This window comes from Tachypleus tridentatus, chromosome 2, assembly GCF_004210375.1.
Source record: "Tachypleus tridentatus isolate NWPU-2018 chromosome 2, ASM421037v1, whole genome shotgun sequence".
Classification (NCBI taxonomy): Eukaryota; Metazoa; Arthropoda; class Merostomata; order Xiphosura; family Limulidae; genus Tachypleus; species Tachypleus tridentatus.
Genome location: NC_134826.1, coordinates 47,511,886 through 47,528,354, shown reverse-complemented (window position 1 = coordinate 47,528,354; position 16,469 = coordinate 47,511,886). Strand labels below are relative to the sequence as shown.

At 33.1% G+C, this 16,469-nt stretch overlaps 1 protein-coding gene across 6 annotated transcripts in view; it reads right to left on the bottom strand.

The window, feature by feature from the left end:
• The window catches only part of LOC143242962 (voltage-dependent calcium channel type A subunit alpha-1-like), a 98,533-nt gene that overhangs the window by 45,162 nt on the left and 36,902 nt on the right, over window positions 1–16,469 (bottom strand). For all 6 annotated transcript variants that reach the window (XM_076486585.1, XM_076486576.1, XM_076486577.1 and 3 more), the window contains 5 exons: window positions 12,942–13,102; window positions 12,544–12,687; window positions 11,746–11,947; window positions 10,758–10,922; window positions 7,488–7,598 (listed from right to left, as the gene is read on the bottom strand). In XM_076486585.1, the coding sequence (XP_076342700.1) occupies window positions 7,488–7,598; window positions 10,758–10,922; window positions 11,746–11,947; window positions 12,544–12,687; window positions 12,942–13,102 (783 nt within the window). The remainder of the gene's footprint in view (window positions 1–7,487; window positions 7,599–10,757; window positions 10,923–11,745; window positions 11,948–12,543; window positions 12,688–12,941; window positions 13,103–16,469) is intronic.

The window sequence follows — 16,469 nt, the reverse complement described above, 5'->3', positions numbered from 1 at the left end:
GTTATACTTTGCTGAGAAGCACCAAACATGGGACGTAAAAAAGTGGAAGAAGGTTTTGTTCTCTGATGAGAAAAAAATTAACCTGGATGGTCCAGATGGCTTCCAACGTTACTGGCACGACAAGGATATCCCACCGGAGACACAGTGGAGGAAGTTCCATCATGATCTGGGGTGCTTTCTCCTTCCATGGACCAATGGAGTTTCAGGTTATACAGGGGCGTCAAACAGCAGCTGGCTACATTGGCATGTTGAAGAGAGTATCCTTATTGACTGAAGGCCCTCGCTTGTGTGGAAATGGCTAGATCTTTCAGCAGAACAACACTGCAATCCACAATGCCCGCAGGACAAAGGACTTTTTCATGGCGAATAACGTGATTCTTTTGGACCATCCAATCCAGCGTGTTCGCCCGAACTAAACCCTACTGAAATGTTTGGGGGCGGATGGCAAGGTAAGTCTATAAAAAATGGGTGTCAATACCAAATAGTGCATGATCTTCACCACTTAGAATACCATTCCAGTCAGCCTTCTACAAACGTTTATATCGACCATGCCAAAGCGAATATTTGAAGTTATTCGCAATGACGGCCGTGCAACTCACTACCGAGACCTCTTATTAGGCATTTCCTACCCTGTTTAGGACTTCTTTTTGGTATGGTCTTAAACGTTTGACCAGCTAGTATTTAGGCTAATTTCATAGTGTTCACATATCCCCTATTAAATGCTAAAAAGGTTTTTATTTTTATTTTCCCTTTTCTTATTTTAATCTTTCGAAGCTCTTTTTAAATAAGTGGTTGAGTCTAACAACGCAAGATGCATATTTTTTTCTTTATGTTCATTGGCCTTGAGATTTTGGCCAGCAGTGTATTCCAAGGAATACTTCATTTGTCACAGGATGGATCATTTTATTACATGAACAATTTTTGGCAGGCGACACACAAGAATTAAAAATGGTACTTAAATATTCATGTTTAAGTATCTGACACGAAAATCATGTTGAACACCAACCTCTCTGACCACAGCAACAAGACGTAGCCATGACAGGTTTAGCTTGTTTTGAATTTCGTGCAAAGCTAAGCGAGAACTATCTGCACTAGCTGTCCCTAATTTAGCAGTGTAAGACTAGAGGAAAGGCAGGTATCATCACCACCCACCGCCAACTCTTGAGCTACTCTTTCACTAACGAATAGTTGGATTGACCCTCACATTATAACGAATAGTGGGATTGACCGTCATATTATAACGCCCCACGGCTGAAAGTGTGAGCATGTTTGGTGTGATGTGGATTCGAACCCACGATTCTCAGATTACGAATCCGAGTGCCTTAACCACCTGGCCATGCCGGGCCATGGGGATATGTTGCATTGATACTGTAACTGAATGACGTTTCGTTGTGTAACTTAAAAGTCCAGTTCCAAAGATATAACACTGTAACTCAAATTTTGTTGCTGGGCAGGAAGTATAACTTCTCAATAGCTTATGTTGTAAAAGTACAGAAAATGGCCATTATTTCCTTCAAACTTTGCTTTTGTGACCTGGATAATGAAATTTAGAAATTAACCTATTTTCTATGTAAAAAATGGCAAATATGCACATTTTAATTTACATAAAGTCTGAATAAAACAACATATGAATCAAGATTTACATGTATTTATACTAAATTATACAAAGATGTTTAGAAGTGATAAGTTTTGCGAGATTTTACGACTGTAATATAAATCACTTTCATGTATCAGCCCCCAAATATAGTCTCCCATCATGTTTTCGGTTTACGCTTCTAGGTCACAAAAGTAAAGTTTGAAGAGACAAATAGGTCTTTTCCAATTTAATTTGGGCATAAGCAATAGGGAAATAACGCTTTTGCCCAGGAACAAGAAAAAGTAAAAAATTTGTTACACAGTGTAATACAAATACACAAATGACTGACTAACTGTACCATATAACTATTAATATTACTGATATAACAGCGTTTCACTGGTATAAAAAGTTGAAATGGAGACAGAGGTCAATATTAACTAGTGATTTACGGTTTTGTTGATGAAAAATGTTTAGATTATAAACACTGAAACACGATTACGAAAATGATAATAATACGTGACTTGTGTGACTTTAAAGTAATTTCGATATTGAAAGCGGTATGTTAACTGACGTTATCGAAACTTATGAAGGTTAAAATACCTTATTAGTAGAAGAATGAAATTTCAGTTAACAATTTTGAAAATTGAGGATTAATTGATGTTACGTAGTTGAAATTCATCTTGATGTTGGAGAACATAACTTAATGCTAATAAAGTATATAATATGCTTCCTTCCATTTTCCCTATCATTCAATCTCAATATGATTTATTCATTTTAATTTGTATACATTACAATATTTGAATAATTATAATACGTATTATACACTGTATTGTTTAGCATAAGTTGATAATTTATTCAATATACTTTTTGTTAATCTTTAAAGATAAGATATAAGGTCGAAACAAACTACAATACGGAAAATAAACAAAATATTTGTCAAAAATTAGTGATTCTTATGTTCAAATATTTTTATTGTATTTGGAGATTCCATATATAATTTATACTAATAGAAACAACACGGGAAATTAGGTTTAAGTTAACAGCGTTGTTGTTACCCCATGTTACAACAATTTCCATTTCTCTACGTGCTTATATGTAACAAAACAGGCCTAAATATAACAAATACAAATGCCCTGTAGCTTGCGAGTTTTTATTCAACTAATTTATAAAACTGGGATCCCTTTATAAAGGTTAATAACTTGTTAAAAAACAACAAAAAGATTGTAGTCATGAATATTGGCTTGCTATAATTTAAAATCTACATAAAACTTGATCATGTGTTACTGAATATTCAGATCAGAAATTAGTTAAATATTGAATTATGAGATTAATAAAAAATAATTAAAGTCGTCACTTCATTCTTACCTTTAAAATTACTAACCTTTATATAGTCCACAACTTGCTGTTCCCGTTTTTGACCCCTAGATTATTTTTGTTTAGGCCTAGGCTTAAGAGAGTCGTTTTAGTATCTTAAAAAACTAAACATTATACTAGAGATAACAAATAGTATAAAAGGTAAATAGTAAAAAGTACCAAACCTTGCATCCGAAAGCCGCAAGTTTGAGGATACATTCGAGTAGAAAGAATGTTGTAAAAGCTTCGTTCATGTAGATTAAAAGATCAAGGTACAAATTGCTTGCCTTGTAGTACTACAGCGGCGGGAAGGTGGAAATAGAAAAAAAAACACAAGAAAAAACGGGGTAGCAGGACTGAAACTTATAACCAAATTTCACAAAAATATCCTTAGGATTGGAGGGTTTATAGGTAAAAAACTGCAACCATTTAAAACCAAGCAGCCGTATTTTAGAGTTTTCTATTTGTTTTTCTTAAAACCGGTAGAAGCTTTCAAAGATAGCTTCTATTTGATTGAGTGACTAAAGCAAATAAGTTTTAGTAGTTACTAAAATTGTGTACCACATTTGAAACAGGAAAATCAGTTTTGTAAAGAAATTTAATCGAAATTTCCCAATAATATGTAAAGAACTAAACTTAATTATTTGATTTCAAATCATACATTTTTCTTTCAAAAAGTAATTATTTTTATTTTTCTAAATGGCGCATGCATTATCCGTTCTTAGAATTTGTTGCTGAAATATTACCATGCTAGTTCTTAGTTTCACACGATTTCATACTCAGCTAGGCTTAACCAACCAATCCTCTACGATACCGAGGAACTCTTGGTAGGTCTACCATGTGCTCGGCTTTATTTGGGCAGCAAATGCACGAGGCAGGCAGTAACATGCTATGTGGTTGCAAGCAAAGAAACGAGCAATAAAACTGAAAGAAAAGGTAAAATAAGTGAAAAAAAATGCTTTACTGTAAACTTTTATACACCAATATGTATGTCACTAAGGTTTTCGAACATCACTTGGCAAAAATCATCGTAAGGCCTACTAAAACATTGTAAAGATAAAATAAGTAAAAATGTTCTGTGTTCATTACACTTAGTGTCCAAATTAAATTTTCTCATTTTACTTTTATAAGAAGCCGATAAAAAAAAAGAAACTTAACTTTCTAGTGAACCAAAATTTTCATTAAATGTAACTTCCTTAATATATACGAAAATTGTTGAAATATGTTTCCAAACTAATAATTTAAATCAAAGGCGTAAAAAGAATATAAATAAAAGGGTGTAATATAATATTTTATATATATCCAAAAGTGTAGTATTGGTGCCGTATGATTCAGAATTTTTAATAAAAAACTTAAAAATTATGGTTAGTCTACAAGACCACGACCAAACCAATGTGAAAATTTATCACGGTGCCGCTACACAAGATATTAGAACAATAGTTAGCATCACTTTCACCATTCAGATTTCAGTAAGCATAACACATGCAGCAATCTCTACGTCCTCTTAAGCCAGAGTACAAAATTACCAACTAAATAAACATATCTTATATTTCTTTTTTTCTTTTCTTAAGGAATTCTACATTGGTGTAATTTTCAGTCAAATCCAAGTTTAACGTTGTTTGGAGGCAATACTAAATATACGATTTGCAATAAAAGTTGCAACGTAACTTTCAATTAATTATCCAACTCTGTTGTTGCCAGTCATAATTAACTAGTTCTTTACGAAAACAGAAGTTTTTATTTTACAACTGTCTTCACTACGTTTCAATCAGGCTCATTTAAAGAGTCAAGTTTCCAAGGTAGATAATATCCCCATGTTGCACTCTTATTTATACTATAACATGTATGTTTCTCTGCTAAAACTAAAATCTGTAGTTAAGATGGTGGTTGGGCGGAAAGAACTAAGATTTTTAACACATTATTAACAGATACAACGTCATTTGAAGCTTCGTATGCACAAGATTATGTTGGTCGTTCTTTAGGAATAAAACAAAAGTCACCATCTCAATCCATCGTACGTTTATAAGACAAATCGAGTCGCTCCTTTGTTTAACTTACTGAAATGTATTTAATGCTGTAGTGTAACATTCAAAAAAATCATTTATAAGTCACAGAAAACATTAAATGTAATAATAAATTCACATCTACTGCCTTATCTCTCAGGTAGCGGAAGAATTTCTAGATGGGTTATGAACTCTGAAATGAACGAATGACTTCGACGGCATTGGATAATTATAGACATGGTGCGATTAGCATATCATTATGACTGTTACTGATTTCCATTAAAGATCTTTGTTAATAATATTTGAAGACACTGAAAGAGGTTCTACGAGGTCTAATCCATGTGGTCCACAGGTATTCTACTTTTAAGTCGATTTAGAGCTTGTTATTAATAAAGCAGTACAGCAACTGTTTAATGTTAGACGTATACAGGCAGATTACATTTACCGTGATAAATGGATCAATGCGTTACTGGTAAAACCATTTCTGTAAACGTCTAATCTTGGGTAACAGTATGACTTGCCAAAAGTTCACGGAAAACTAATTCAAAACGTTCAATGGGAATGAAAACTTACAAAGCAACGTAGTTAACTAACCAGATATTACCTGTAAAATTTAAGCGATTTTGATAAACATTTTACATCAATAGTTGAGAGGAAATCTCACGAATGGAATTTTCAGATGATCGAGTTTATTATAAAAACTTTAAGACGACGTAACAAAGCCTGTTCAAGTCCAACAAAAGATTTCGTACGAAACACGCAATATGGAAGTACCAACCTTAGAAGATTCGAGCAAACAAGTTGACACATAACCAAATGCAAAGTCCCTGTTCTATATACAGTTGTACCCACAATTTATTAACATTAAATCTTTAAGTTACAATCCTCGGTAACGGTGAAAACGTAATCTATTACAGCTTACAAAGCTGAATTAATATACACAAGCTCTCTTTAGATAGACATAATCCTCGTAGGTTCTTTTTAGACAGCATCAATTTTCGTTAGCCCTCTCAGGACGTAGTCAACATTACACACTTGCTTTTTATATAATCGGTTGTCGTAAGCTATACTTATATGCAATTAATAGTTGTAAACAATCTTTGGATAACGTCAACCCTCATTTTTTTTTCTTTTGACAGTCTTTTTTTTCTAATTGACTGTATTTAGTGGAATTTAATTATTGTAAGGTTTCTTTAGATGGATTCAATCCTCATAAATTCTACTGATAGAATTAAGTAGAACCTCATAAGATATCGAGCCAATCCTTGTAAACTTCCTTTAAACAGAATCAAGTTTTATGATTTTTACTCAGATGGAAACAATCTTCCGAGATCTATTTAAATGTAATTAATTTTGATTGTCTGGTCAGATGGAATAAATTATCCGAAGATGTATTTCAATGGAATTGTGATAATATCTTCAGATTAAGTCAATACTCACGCAATCCTTTAAAATGAAACCAATTGTGGTAATCTCTCTTCAGATAAAGTTAATCATTGTAAACCTTTTTTAATGGAATAAATCAGATTAAGTCAGTACTCGCACAGTCATTTTAAATAAAACCAATTGTAGTAATCTCTCTTTGGACAAAGTTAATCCTTGTAAGCCATCTTTATGGGGTAAATCATGGTAGGATTTTGTATACTGAGTCACGCTTCGCAGGCGCTTTCTATATTAGCCAATTCTTGTAAAGTCGTTTTTTGTTTTGGAAAAATTCAATATTATAGAAGATTTGAGATGGTGACTATTGTTTTGACAAACGAAAGATGACCTCAACGTATAAAAGTGCACTTGAAAGTCATGTATGCACCACCATTGCTATTATGTTTCACTTATTTCTACGTCAGACTGACCTTTGTGGTGATAAGATGTTTAAAAAATACATGCTTCTGAGCCAGCGTATTAAATATTCTATTAGTTTATGAAAAAAAAATACCGACATCTAAAATAAGAAACAATTATTCAAGCAGACAGTGTACATACGCGCAATATGCGTGTTTTCTTAATTTATTACACGATTTTTTTGTTCTGATGACATATGATACATATAACCAGCCAATCTATCAAACATTATCATCACTACGGTCACGTTAGTCAGAGAAAGAAGAAGTTAAGCCTGCAAGTTCTGGCTATGAAACCTACATCTGCCTTTATAACATGTGGTGACAGATATGAGCAAACAGCCTAACCTTGGCAATATGTTTTCCTTGTTTTTAACCAGCACATAGATTTTGCCGGCTATTTAGGTTTCAAAAACAAATGAGAAAATATTAAAGCAAAACGTCTTACATTGACACTAGATGGCGCATGAAACAAAACAATTTATACTCCTATTTAAAAAAGAAAAAAAAGAAAGAAAAAGGCTTACCGCAGATTTTACTTAAAAGTTACACATCAGTGGAAAGCAAAATCTAAGCGACAGCAGTGATTATAGCATGTGCGTGTGTGTGAACAATCAGTTGGCGGGTGCTTATCTTGCAACTAGCGACCTCTAGTGGAGATATTATCTAACTTGAGTGAATTAAATACACACTTAATCACATCCCTTTTCTTACCCTGACTCCAAATGCAGCCAACTTCAATAAGCATTCAACAGTAAAGAAAGCAGTGAAGGCGGCGTTCATGTAGTGCAGAATGTTCTTGAGAAGATTGTTCTGATTGTAAAACTAGAAACAAGACGAGACACAAGAGCAAGACAATAAAAGCAAGACAACATCACCCTGTATAAGGTATAAATACAGCATAAACACAAACACTCCACAAAATATAGTATGAAACTAAAATTCAACGAAAACGAAATCAAAACTGAAACCCTACGGTAAGTTACAACGATTTTGAGAGAGAGAGACAGAAAAATTAAGTAAAAGAAACGTTAATGCGTTCTGTTTCCAATAATGCTTTCCCTTCTTCTGTTTAATTTGAATTTAGAAAATTATCTTGGCTTACGTCAGCACAGGAGTTAGTTCATTATTTTTCAATAGGTTTCTAGTCAAGCTGGTACGAAAAAAAAATCATAATGAGTAATTCTTACTGTACACATAAACGCATTTTTCTTTTTTTCCACAGGCATAAAACAAGACAATTATTCGAGCCATTAACTAGTTTATATTAAATATTTGACATTTTCCCAGCTAGCTGTTACCAGTATTAAACGTACACGACACGATAACAATACATCATTAGAAGTTTTACGTTGTGATTAACCAAGTGGTCAAGCAAGCAGTTGCAAACAAATCGGCGAGGATGCTCTCTCCTCTGATTAAATTCATTTAAAAAAATCAACGTAAAAACAAGCAGAGGGCGTAATCTACAGAAGATAGGCCGTGACATTGTGAATGAGCAGAAAAACCATCACGTTTTATATTCAACATTTACATAGCCTAGCTGCCATGCCAGCACCACACACACATTCCCCGTCGGAAAATACATGCGTTTTTTTTTTGTTTTTGCAGATAGCCGTGACGGGTTTCGACAATGAGGGTATTTCATGATCTTTCTCTATAATACATATAGAGGATATATAGTTGCTTGGCTATGCCTTCAAAATTTTATAATATAAGAATAAGCTTGGTTTATCAATATATATATATTTTTAATATCAACGTTAGTTTTCTTTATATGATGTAACTTAAATTTGCATATCAAATTAAGACTCTCATAACAAAACCTTCGTATTAAATTATGATTCGTTTTAATTTTCTGTGGATCATGAAATAGCCTTAAAGAGCATTCATGTAAAATAAAAAGTCTGTTCGGTGCTCAAGAGTGGTTTGCATGCAGTGTAATTCGTTTTCTCCCCAACGAATTTCGATCAGAGAGACTCTTGCCAAACTCCTACACTTCCGACTGAAGTTTAGTATTTTCAAACATGATTTTACCTTCACGTGCTCAGGTTTATAGATTTCGAGGCAAGGTTAATTAAAGAACAAAGCCACGTCTACACTGTGATAGTTTTCTTTCCGAAAATCACGCATTTGTTTCAAACATTTGGACAAAATGAACGATGCTTAGGTACTTTTAACATTCTGTAGAAAGTGTTTTGGGAAGTTCTACCATAGTATATCATCAGACATGGCTACTTCCTGTTTATTGGTTTGGTTTGTTTTGAATTTCGCGCAAAGCTACACGAGGGCTATCTGTGTTAGCTGTCCCTAATTTTGCAGCGTAAGACTAGAGGGAAGGCAACTGGTCATAACCACCCATCGCCAACTCGTGGGCTACTCTTTTACCAACGAAAAGTGGGATTGAGCGTAACTTTATAATGCCCTCACGGTCGAGCATGTTTGGTGTGACAGGGATTCGAACTCGCGAACCTCAAATTACAAGTCGAGTGCCTTAACCACCTGGCCATACCGGGCCGGAATGCGTTTGTAAGAAAACAGTTAAATACTCGAACTGTTTTCTGTAAATTGATCATATTCTAAAAAAACAAACTATAACAGTGTAGACAACAGCTCAACTTTAATAACTTTAACTATATTATTTTCCTTATGTGTTCACCGTTTATAATTCTTTCTGTTTTGTGTAACAGTTTGACAAGAAAATTCATAAAATACCGCTACAAATATATGCATTTCATGCTATACGATTTTAAATAACCATTTTAAATACATTTAACTCATTTGAAATTCGGACATATAAATCATTACCAACACACTGTCTTTGATTTTTTCAACATTATATCAATAACAGTTAAATTAATGAATAATTTTGAGAAATTACAAAAAATAAAATATAATTTTGCTTGAAAACTTTCGCTCACTCAAGAAAGAAACACATTCAATAGATAAAACTGTAAGTTAAAACATTAATTTAGGTTCTCATTTAACTCAGACTGTTTAATATGAATCACATTTAATGTACAAATTAGTCACTAGAGGGACATTTGATAAATATCTAAAAGCAAGATGAGAAGTTTAGCCAAACGGTTATGTTGAAAAATAATATTTAACTTATTTCACTAAATTCATGAATTAAACATGAGTCAAAATCTTAATTTCGTTTTAATATTAACAAAATTACCAATAACACACCAAGAAAGTCTAAAATATTTGTTTTACTACTGGTTGAGTATCTCGTTTTAAATATTGAAAGAATAAAATTACAAAAACTTCGTAACATACTGGATATAATCGTACTGGCCCGATTATAAGGCGATGTTTTTATTGACAATTAGGCTATAAAATTCATAGTCAGCATATAATCGTGGACGACCACAGGCCCCTTCCCCCTATTCTAGTCTGTTACATTCATAATTATCCAGATATTATCCATTTACATACGCGCATCAGATGTTTTCTCAAGGTCATTGTTAATTTTGGCAACTAATCCACTGCAAGCTGTTCAGTTATAATAAATGTCGTTATAACACCCAATTTTTTCTTTCCCATGATTTCTAAAAACGGGAGTCGCCTTATATTCAGACTAATAAGGTATTTATATTTGTTAACATGATAAAATTGATACTGTTTACTTATATTTTTTTCTGAGAGACACTTCTTTTCCTAATAGTGACATAAGCACCAGACATAAGTATTTTTTTAGAGTAGAGTACAGTAAAACGTATATAACGGAAAAGATATATAACATGTTTTACACTGTTGACATTCATATGGTTTAAAATTTTATTTTATGCTTTTGAAAACATAGATGTCAGAAACTTTTATGAAATGATTACGATTTTTGAGCCATAACTACATTATTGAAAAATTAAAACATCTAAGAATTTATTTTATACAAAACAACGTTTCTTCCAAATGATATACTACAATGAAAAATGAAAGACCTTTTATATAAACCTAAAAAAGGAAAGATTCGCAACTTACCTTCATCATAAGTAATAATGTATTGAGAACAATGAGAACCATGATAAAGTACTCAAAACCTGTTGACACAACAAGTTTCCACAATTTGTATTTTATACTGTCTTTGTTTTTAGGCATATAGCGCTGAAGTGGTTTGGCTTGCAATGCAAAATCAATACAAGATTTCTGAAAACAGAGAAAGCCTGTTTTTTTAATAGAAACAAACACTCATTTTAAAAATACACAATCTTAATTAACCATAAAAAATTTCAAAATACAGCCAAAATGAAATAAAATTTAGATGTGCAGAAATAGAAAAAATAAGACTGAAAGCTAGGAAAAAATGAGAAACAACAAGATACTGGAAATGTTAATTCATATGTATGAAAATGATTAAAACTAGAAATAATTATCGATAAAGTTGAAGAGTGGAAAATGAAAGATACCATAGGCAGGGAAAGAGTTAAACCTAAATTTAAAAAAATAGACAATGCTAAAATATGTACAGAAGAAAAACAACTGAACAAAGGGAGAAGAAAAAGTACATGAAGAAAATAGAAAATATAAGAAAGTTTAGATTAAGTATGGAGATAGTAGTGAAAACAAAAACAACCAAAGAGGCTTAAAGATATGTACAGAAAAATGGAAAAACAAAAAGGTGAAATACTTTGAGAATATTGAAAATTAGTATGGAACAAAGTATGACAGAGGTTTGAGGTAATTCAAAATACTAACTGCTTTTACGTTTCACTTTTTTTTTATGTTTTTAAGTTTTCACTTAAAGTCCTAGTGAAGAATGTATCTTTGACCCTGCCTGCCTTTGCATCAAAACAGGATCCTATAATAACCAAGATTTGCCTTTTGCAATGTTTTATTACCTTTTTAAGCAATTAGTTTTTCTCATTCTTTAAAAGTGCGAGGCTAAACAGATGAAATTATATAAGTAATAATCTGTTTTTGCTTTCTCTGTGTTTTTTTAATTCATAAATAAATGAACACCAAAACTTGCCTGGTTTTTATCAAGATCACCTTCTTCCAATTCCTTTTCTCCTTGCTCTTGAAAAGTGATGATAATCAAAGCCACAAAAATATTGACAAAAAAAAAAGGGAAAACAATGAAGAAGACAACATAAAAAATTGCCATTTCAATACGAAATCTGGGCAAAGGTCCATAATCTTCATATGTTGCATCCATGGAATTTTGTAAAACTCTGAAAATAAGATATGGGTAAGTTATTTTGGGAAAAAATTATTTATTAAACTATACTAAAAGAGCACTGGAAATTTAGTTCACTTTGTTAATTGATCCCTAATTTCATAATCTGGAAAGTTTTTATAATAAATTCAGTGCTCAAATTAAGTCATTATAAGTTTCCATGCACAACTGTTGACAGTATGATTGTTCACTCTTTTCTTAGATCACATCGTGTTCTAAACTTCTGAACACAATTACAATTAGCTTAATTCTTCTAAATTACAAAGATATACAGGGATAATATAAATAATTATTTCCTTTGCAAAGCCATCTAAAGAAAAAATTGTTGTTGTTTTCTGATTTATTCTTAAATATTAATATTGAATTTAGAAAAAAATATTTGTTTTCTTAAACAGCCAAAAGTTATAACAAATGTTGAGTATATATAATATCCCTCAGTGTCTAAGAACTAAATTTTGAAGTAAACATTTATTAAAAAATTAAAATGAATAAGTTAAAAATAAATAAAATGTTAAAGGTAACTGATGTGCAAACAGTATACAATAAAACGTTTTTCTATAAAGTGCAGTTTGTACAGTTTTTTGAACTTACGCTGGCCAGCCTTCTCCTGTTGAAACTGTGAAAAGTGTTAACATAGCAGACATAACATCATCGTAATGAAATGGTCTTTTATCCCATACCCGTTTGTTGACTTCAGGTGGCATCCCATCTTGTGTAAACACAAAATATTCTCCTCTGGTTGAACAAAAATATTGTATTCTTATAATAACATAAAACAGACAATTAAGGTAAACAGTAAGCTTAGATTCTTACATGTTTTTTTTTGGCATCTGATTTAAACACAAAAGCAAAACCACATGGGAAATTGAGTATCAAGCACCACAGAACTTATGGTAAAATACTCTACCTAATTAAAAACATAAAAATTTGTTTAATATTTTGGGAATGATGTGCAAATGTTCATGCCATAAATTAAGGTAAAAACTCACTCGCATTCTTCTTTTGTGAGTTTCGATTCATCATTGCAGAAGAAGAACCTTCCGTTAAAGAGCTGTACAGCTATGACAGCAAAGATGAATTGGAACAGGATATATACAATAAGAATGTTGAACACATTTTTCAGTGATGTCACCACACAATCAAATACAGCCTTTAAGAAAGGAAAAAAGGGTTATCAGATAAACACCTGAAACACAGATTGCAAAAAGAAAACTTAGAATGCAGTTATATGCTCTAAATGCTATACACATTATTTCGTACAATAGTGTATTTTATGTACACACTAAAACATTATGCCTATGGTATCTGGTAGCAAAATGCATCATAACCTGCCTAATGTAAGAATCTTTATCAAAATATGTATTAACACTAGGATATATTAAAAACATTTAGTGCTCCATAGTGTATAGTTCAAAATACAAATAAATCTCTTGAAACCGTTGTATGACCTACATAAAAGCTAATTTCTTGTACTGGGTTTTGCTGGTTAATTTTTGATGTGACGAGATAGGATGTTTATTCCATGATGTAACACCATAAATTCAATGATGAATATTTTATGAAACACAATATTAGAAACAAAAATCGCCCAAGTTTGAATGAAAACACTGTTACCTACCAATTAAACTTGCCTCAAAAAATAATAAGTACATTTATCATATGCTATAAAGCATAATAGGACAATGTTTACATTTATATGTCATTGAAACATTAAGTATAATCAAATATAAGAGAGAAACAAACCTAAAATGCATTTTGTATTTTTTAGCTGAAATCAAAAAAGTATAATGAAATCGAGATATTTGGGAATTTCACAGACTTCAATACTAACACTAATTCAAAACTGACTATAAGAGAATTAAACATCACATTTTCTAATGTGATATACAGTAATTCTGGTATTATACACAATAATCTAAAAATTCCTTAGTATGTTGGAAGTAGATGTTTAAAATGGCAACCCCTAGAGCAGGGGTGTGCAACAGGCGGCCCGCGGGCCACAACCCGGCCCGCCAAGCCATTTAGTGTGGCCCTAGTTGTTGTAATCTAACCATGTGGCCTGATCTGTAATCCAACGCAAATGGAATATTTTTAAAAGCATCGATCCTACGGGATTCCCAGGCTTCGACTCGACAAATTTCTAAAATTATCTTTGCTAGAGAGGAGCAGGCCGAATTCGATTGGTCGGCCTCCTTAGGGCATGAATAGGTGACGTGCACTAGCACTATTGTATACGACTCAACGTCATGTCCTGAACCTCGCCTTCGCCCGCTGGCGACAATTTTCCCTAACCTCTGCTGTCCGTCATTCATTATTGGTGAAAATTTTATTACCTTTTACAGTTACTACAAGAGATTGAAGGTAAATTGATTATTATTTAGCATATTGTTGTGACTTTACTGAATTTATTAAAATTTTTGCTTTCAGATGCATCTGATTCTATGTACAGTGTGACCTCATTATTCGCGGGGTTACGTTCTTTACCCTCCGCGAATAGCGAAAACCGCGAATATTGGACGCAGTTTTAAAACGTATATGTATGCGATTATATACTATATGAAATGCTTCCCAAACACTAATGATACTTATACTCATTGATGCAGTAATAATGTAGCAATATTGCATACTGTTATGTATTTCACTAAATTGTACCGTGCGTTACCGGGCTGTGCTTTGCCGTTTGCGTTGTTGGGAAGCTGAGGCAGTCAGCCAATAGCAGTCAATCTTGTTTGGTGAAGACGACAATTGATAAAACGGCTTGATTGAGTAAATACAACAGAAATCTCCTCGAAAAGCCCTTTCAGTCTCTGTGACCTACAAAAACGCAGTTCGCGCATAACCCGCGAATATGCGGGGCCGCGAATGGCGAACCGCGAATAGGCGAGGTTACACTGTATTTTGCTATTCTCAATTAATTTAAGTACCGGAAGGCTATGATCGGGATGCCAATTTAGAAACATGTGTTTCTGTCCATAAGAGGTTCCATGTGTAAATAAATTCTATGTTTTTTCTACTTTGCTATTTTCGTGAGAATAATTTTTGTTTTGATTTCAGGGCTAGTAAAATGTCAGCAGTTAAGAAACGAAAAATTGATGATGAGGAAGGTTATTCAACAGTGAATGGTGCACAAAATATCTTGTTGTCCCACATAATCAAGGTGTTGTCTGCCTCGTCTGTCAAACTACAATTGCAGTCATGAAAGAGTACAATATTAAGCGACATTACGCAACTAAGCACTCCTCCCAGTTTGATGAAATTGTTGGTCAGGCACGAAAGGAAAAATTGAACATTTAAAACATCCATTGAAAAGCAACAAGGTGTTTTTACCACTTTCAAGAAAAATTCAGAACTGGTGACAAAACTGAGTTTTAAGCTTTGTGAATGTATGGCAGAAAAGGGAAAGCCTTTCAGTGATGGAGAATTTATTAAAATTGTTTAACAATATTCACAGAATATGCATGTCCAGAGAAAAATATTTGGTGGAGCAAACTAGCCTTTCCGCTTTACTGTCTCACGCAGGACAAAAGATCTTTCAGAGGACATCAAAGAAACTTTGAAAGAGATTGAATTCGTGTGAAGCTTTCAGTCTGGCTTTGGATGAAAGCACTGATATCAATGACACATCCCAACTTGTCATTTTCATCAGAGCTGTTACTGCAGGCTTTGATGTTTTCGAAGAGTTTTAGATATGGCAAGCCTTTCCTCCACAACCACAGGACAGGATATTTGTGAACAAGTGCTTAAGGTTGTAGAAAAGTTTGAACTGAATCCTTATAAATTATGTGGTGTTACAACAGATGGTGCTCCTTCCATGACAGGTGGGACAAATGGATTCACCAAGAAATTTCTAACTGCAATTGGAGCACAAGACGTAGTTGTAAGCCATTGCATTATTCACCAAGAGAGCTTGTGCACCAAAGTTCTGGATTTTGCAGAAGTCATGAAAAATGTCGTCCAATGCGTAAAATTATATTCGAACACGAGGATTAAATCATCGACAATTTAAAACGTTTTTAGATGAGCTGGACAGTGAGTATTCAGATGTTTTGTACTTCTCTGCTGTACGTTGGCTTAGTAGAGCTGCTACTTTGAAGAGATTCTGGAATCTGCGAGAGGAGATTAAGTTCTTCATGGAGAGCAAACGTCAGAATGTGGACTTCTTGAGCAATGAGAACTGGCTGAATGACTTAGCATTCCTCACAGACATTACACAGCATCTGTCTGATTTAAACTTAAAACTACAAGGGAAAAGTCAACTTGTGAATAAGTTGTTTGAGCAGATTTGTGCTTTTGAGAAGAAATTGGAACTTTTCCAGGTTCAGTTGAGAAGAGCCATATTGACCCATTTTACATGTCTTGCAACCAGGAAACTGGAATTTCCTAATCTGGATTGCAACAAATATGGAACCAGTGTACAAAAGCTGCGTGATGAGTTTGCAAACAGATTTCCAGATTTCAGACAAACTGAAATTAGATTGAAATTGTTCGCTCAACCTTTTGATTTGGCAGTGGAAGAC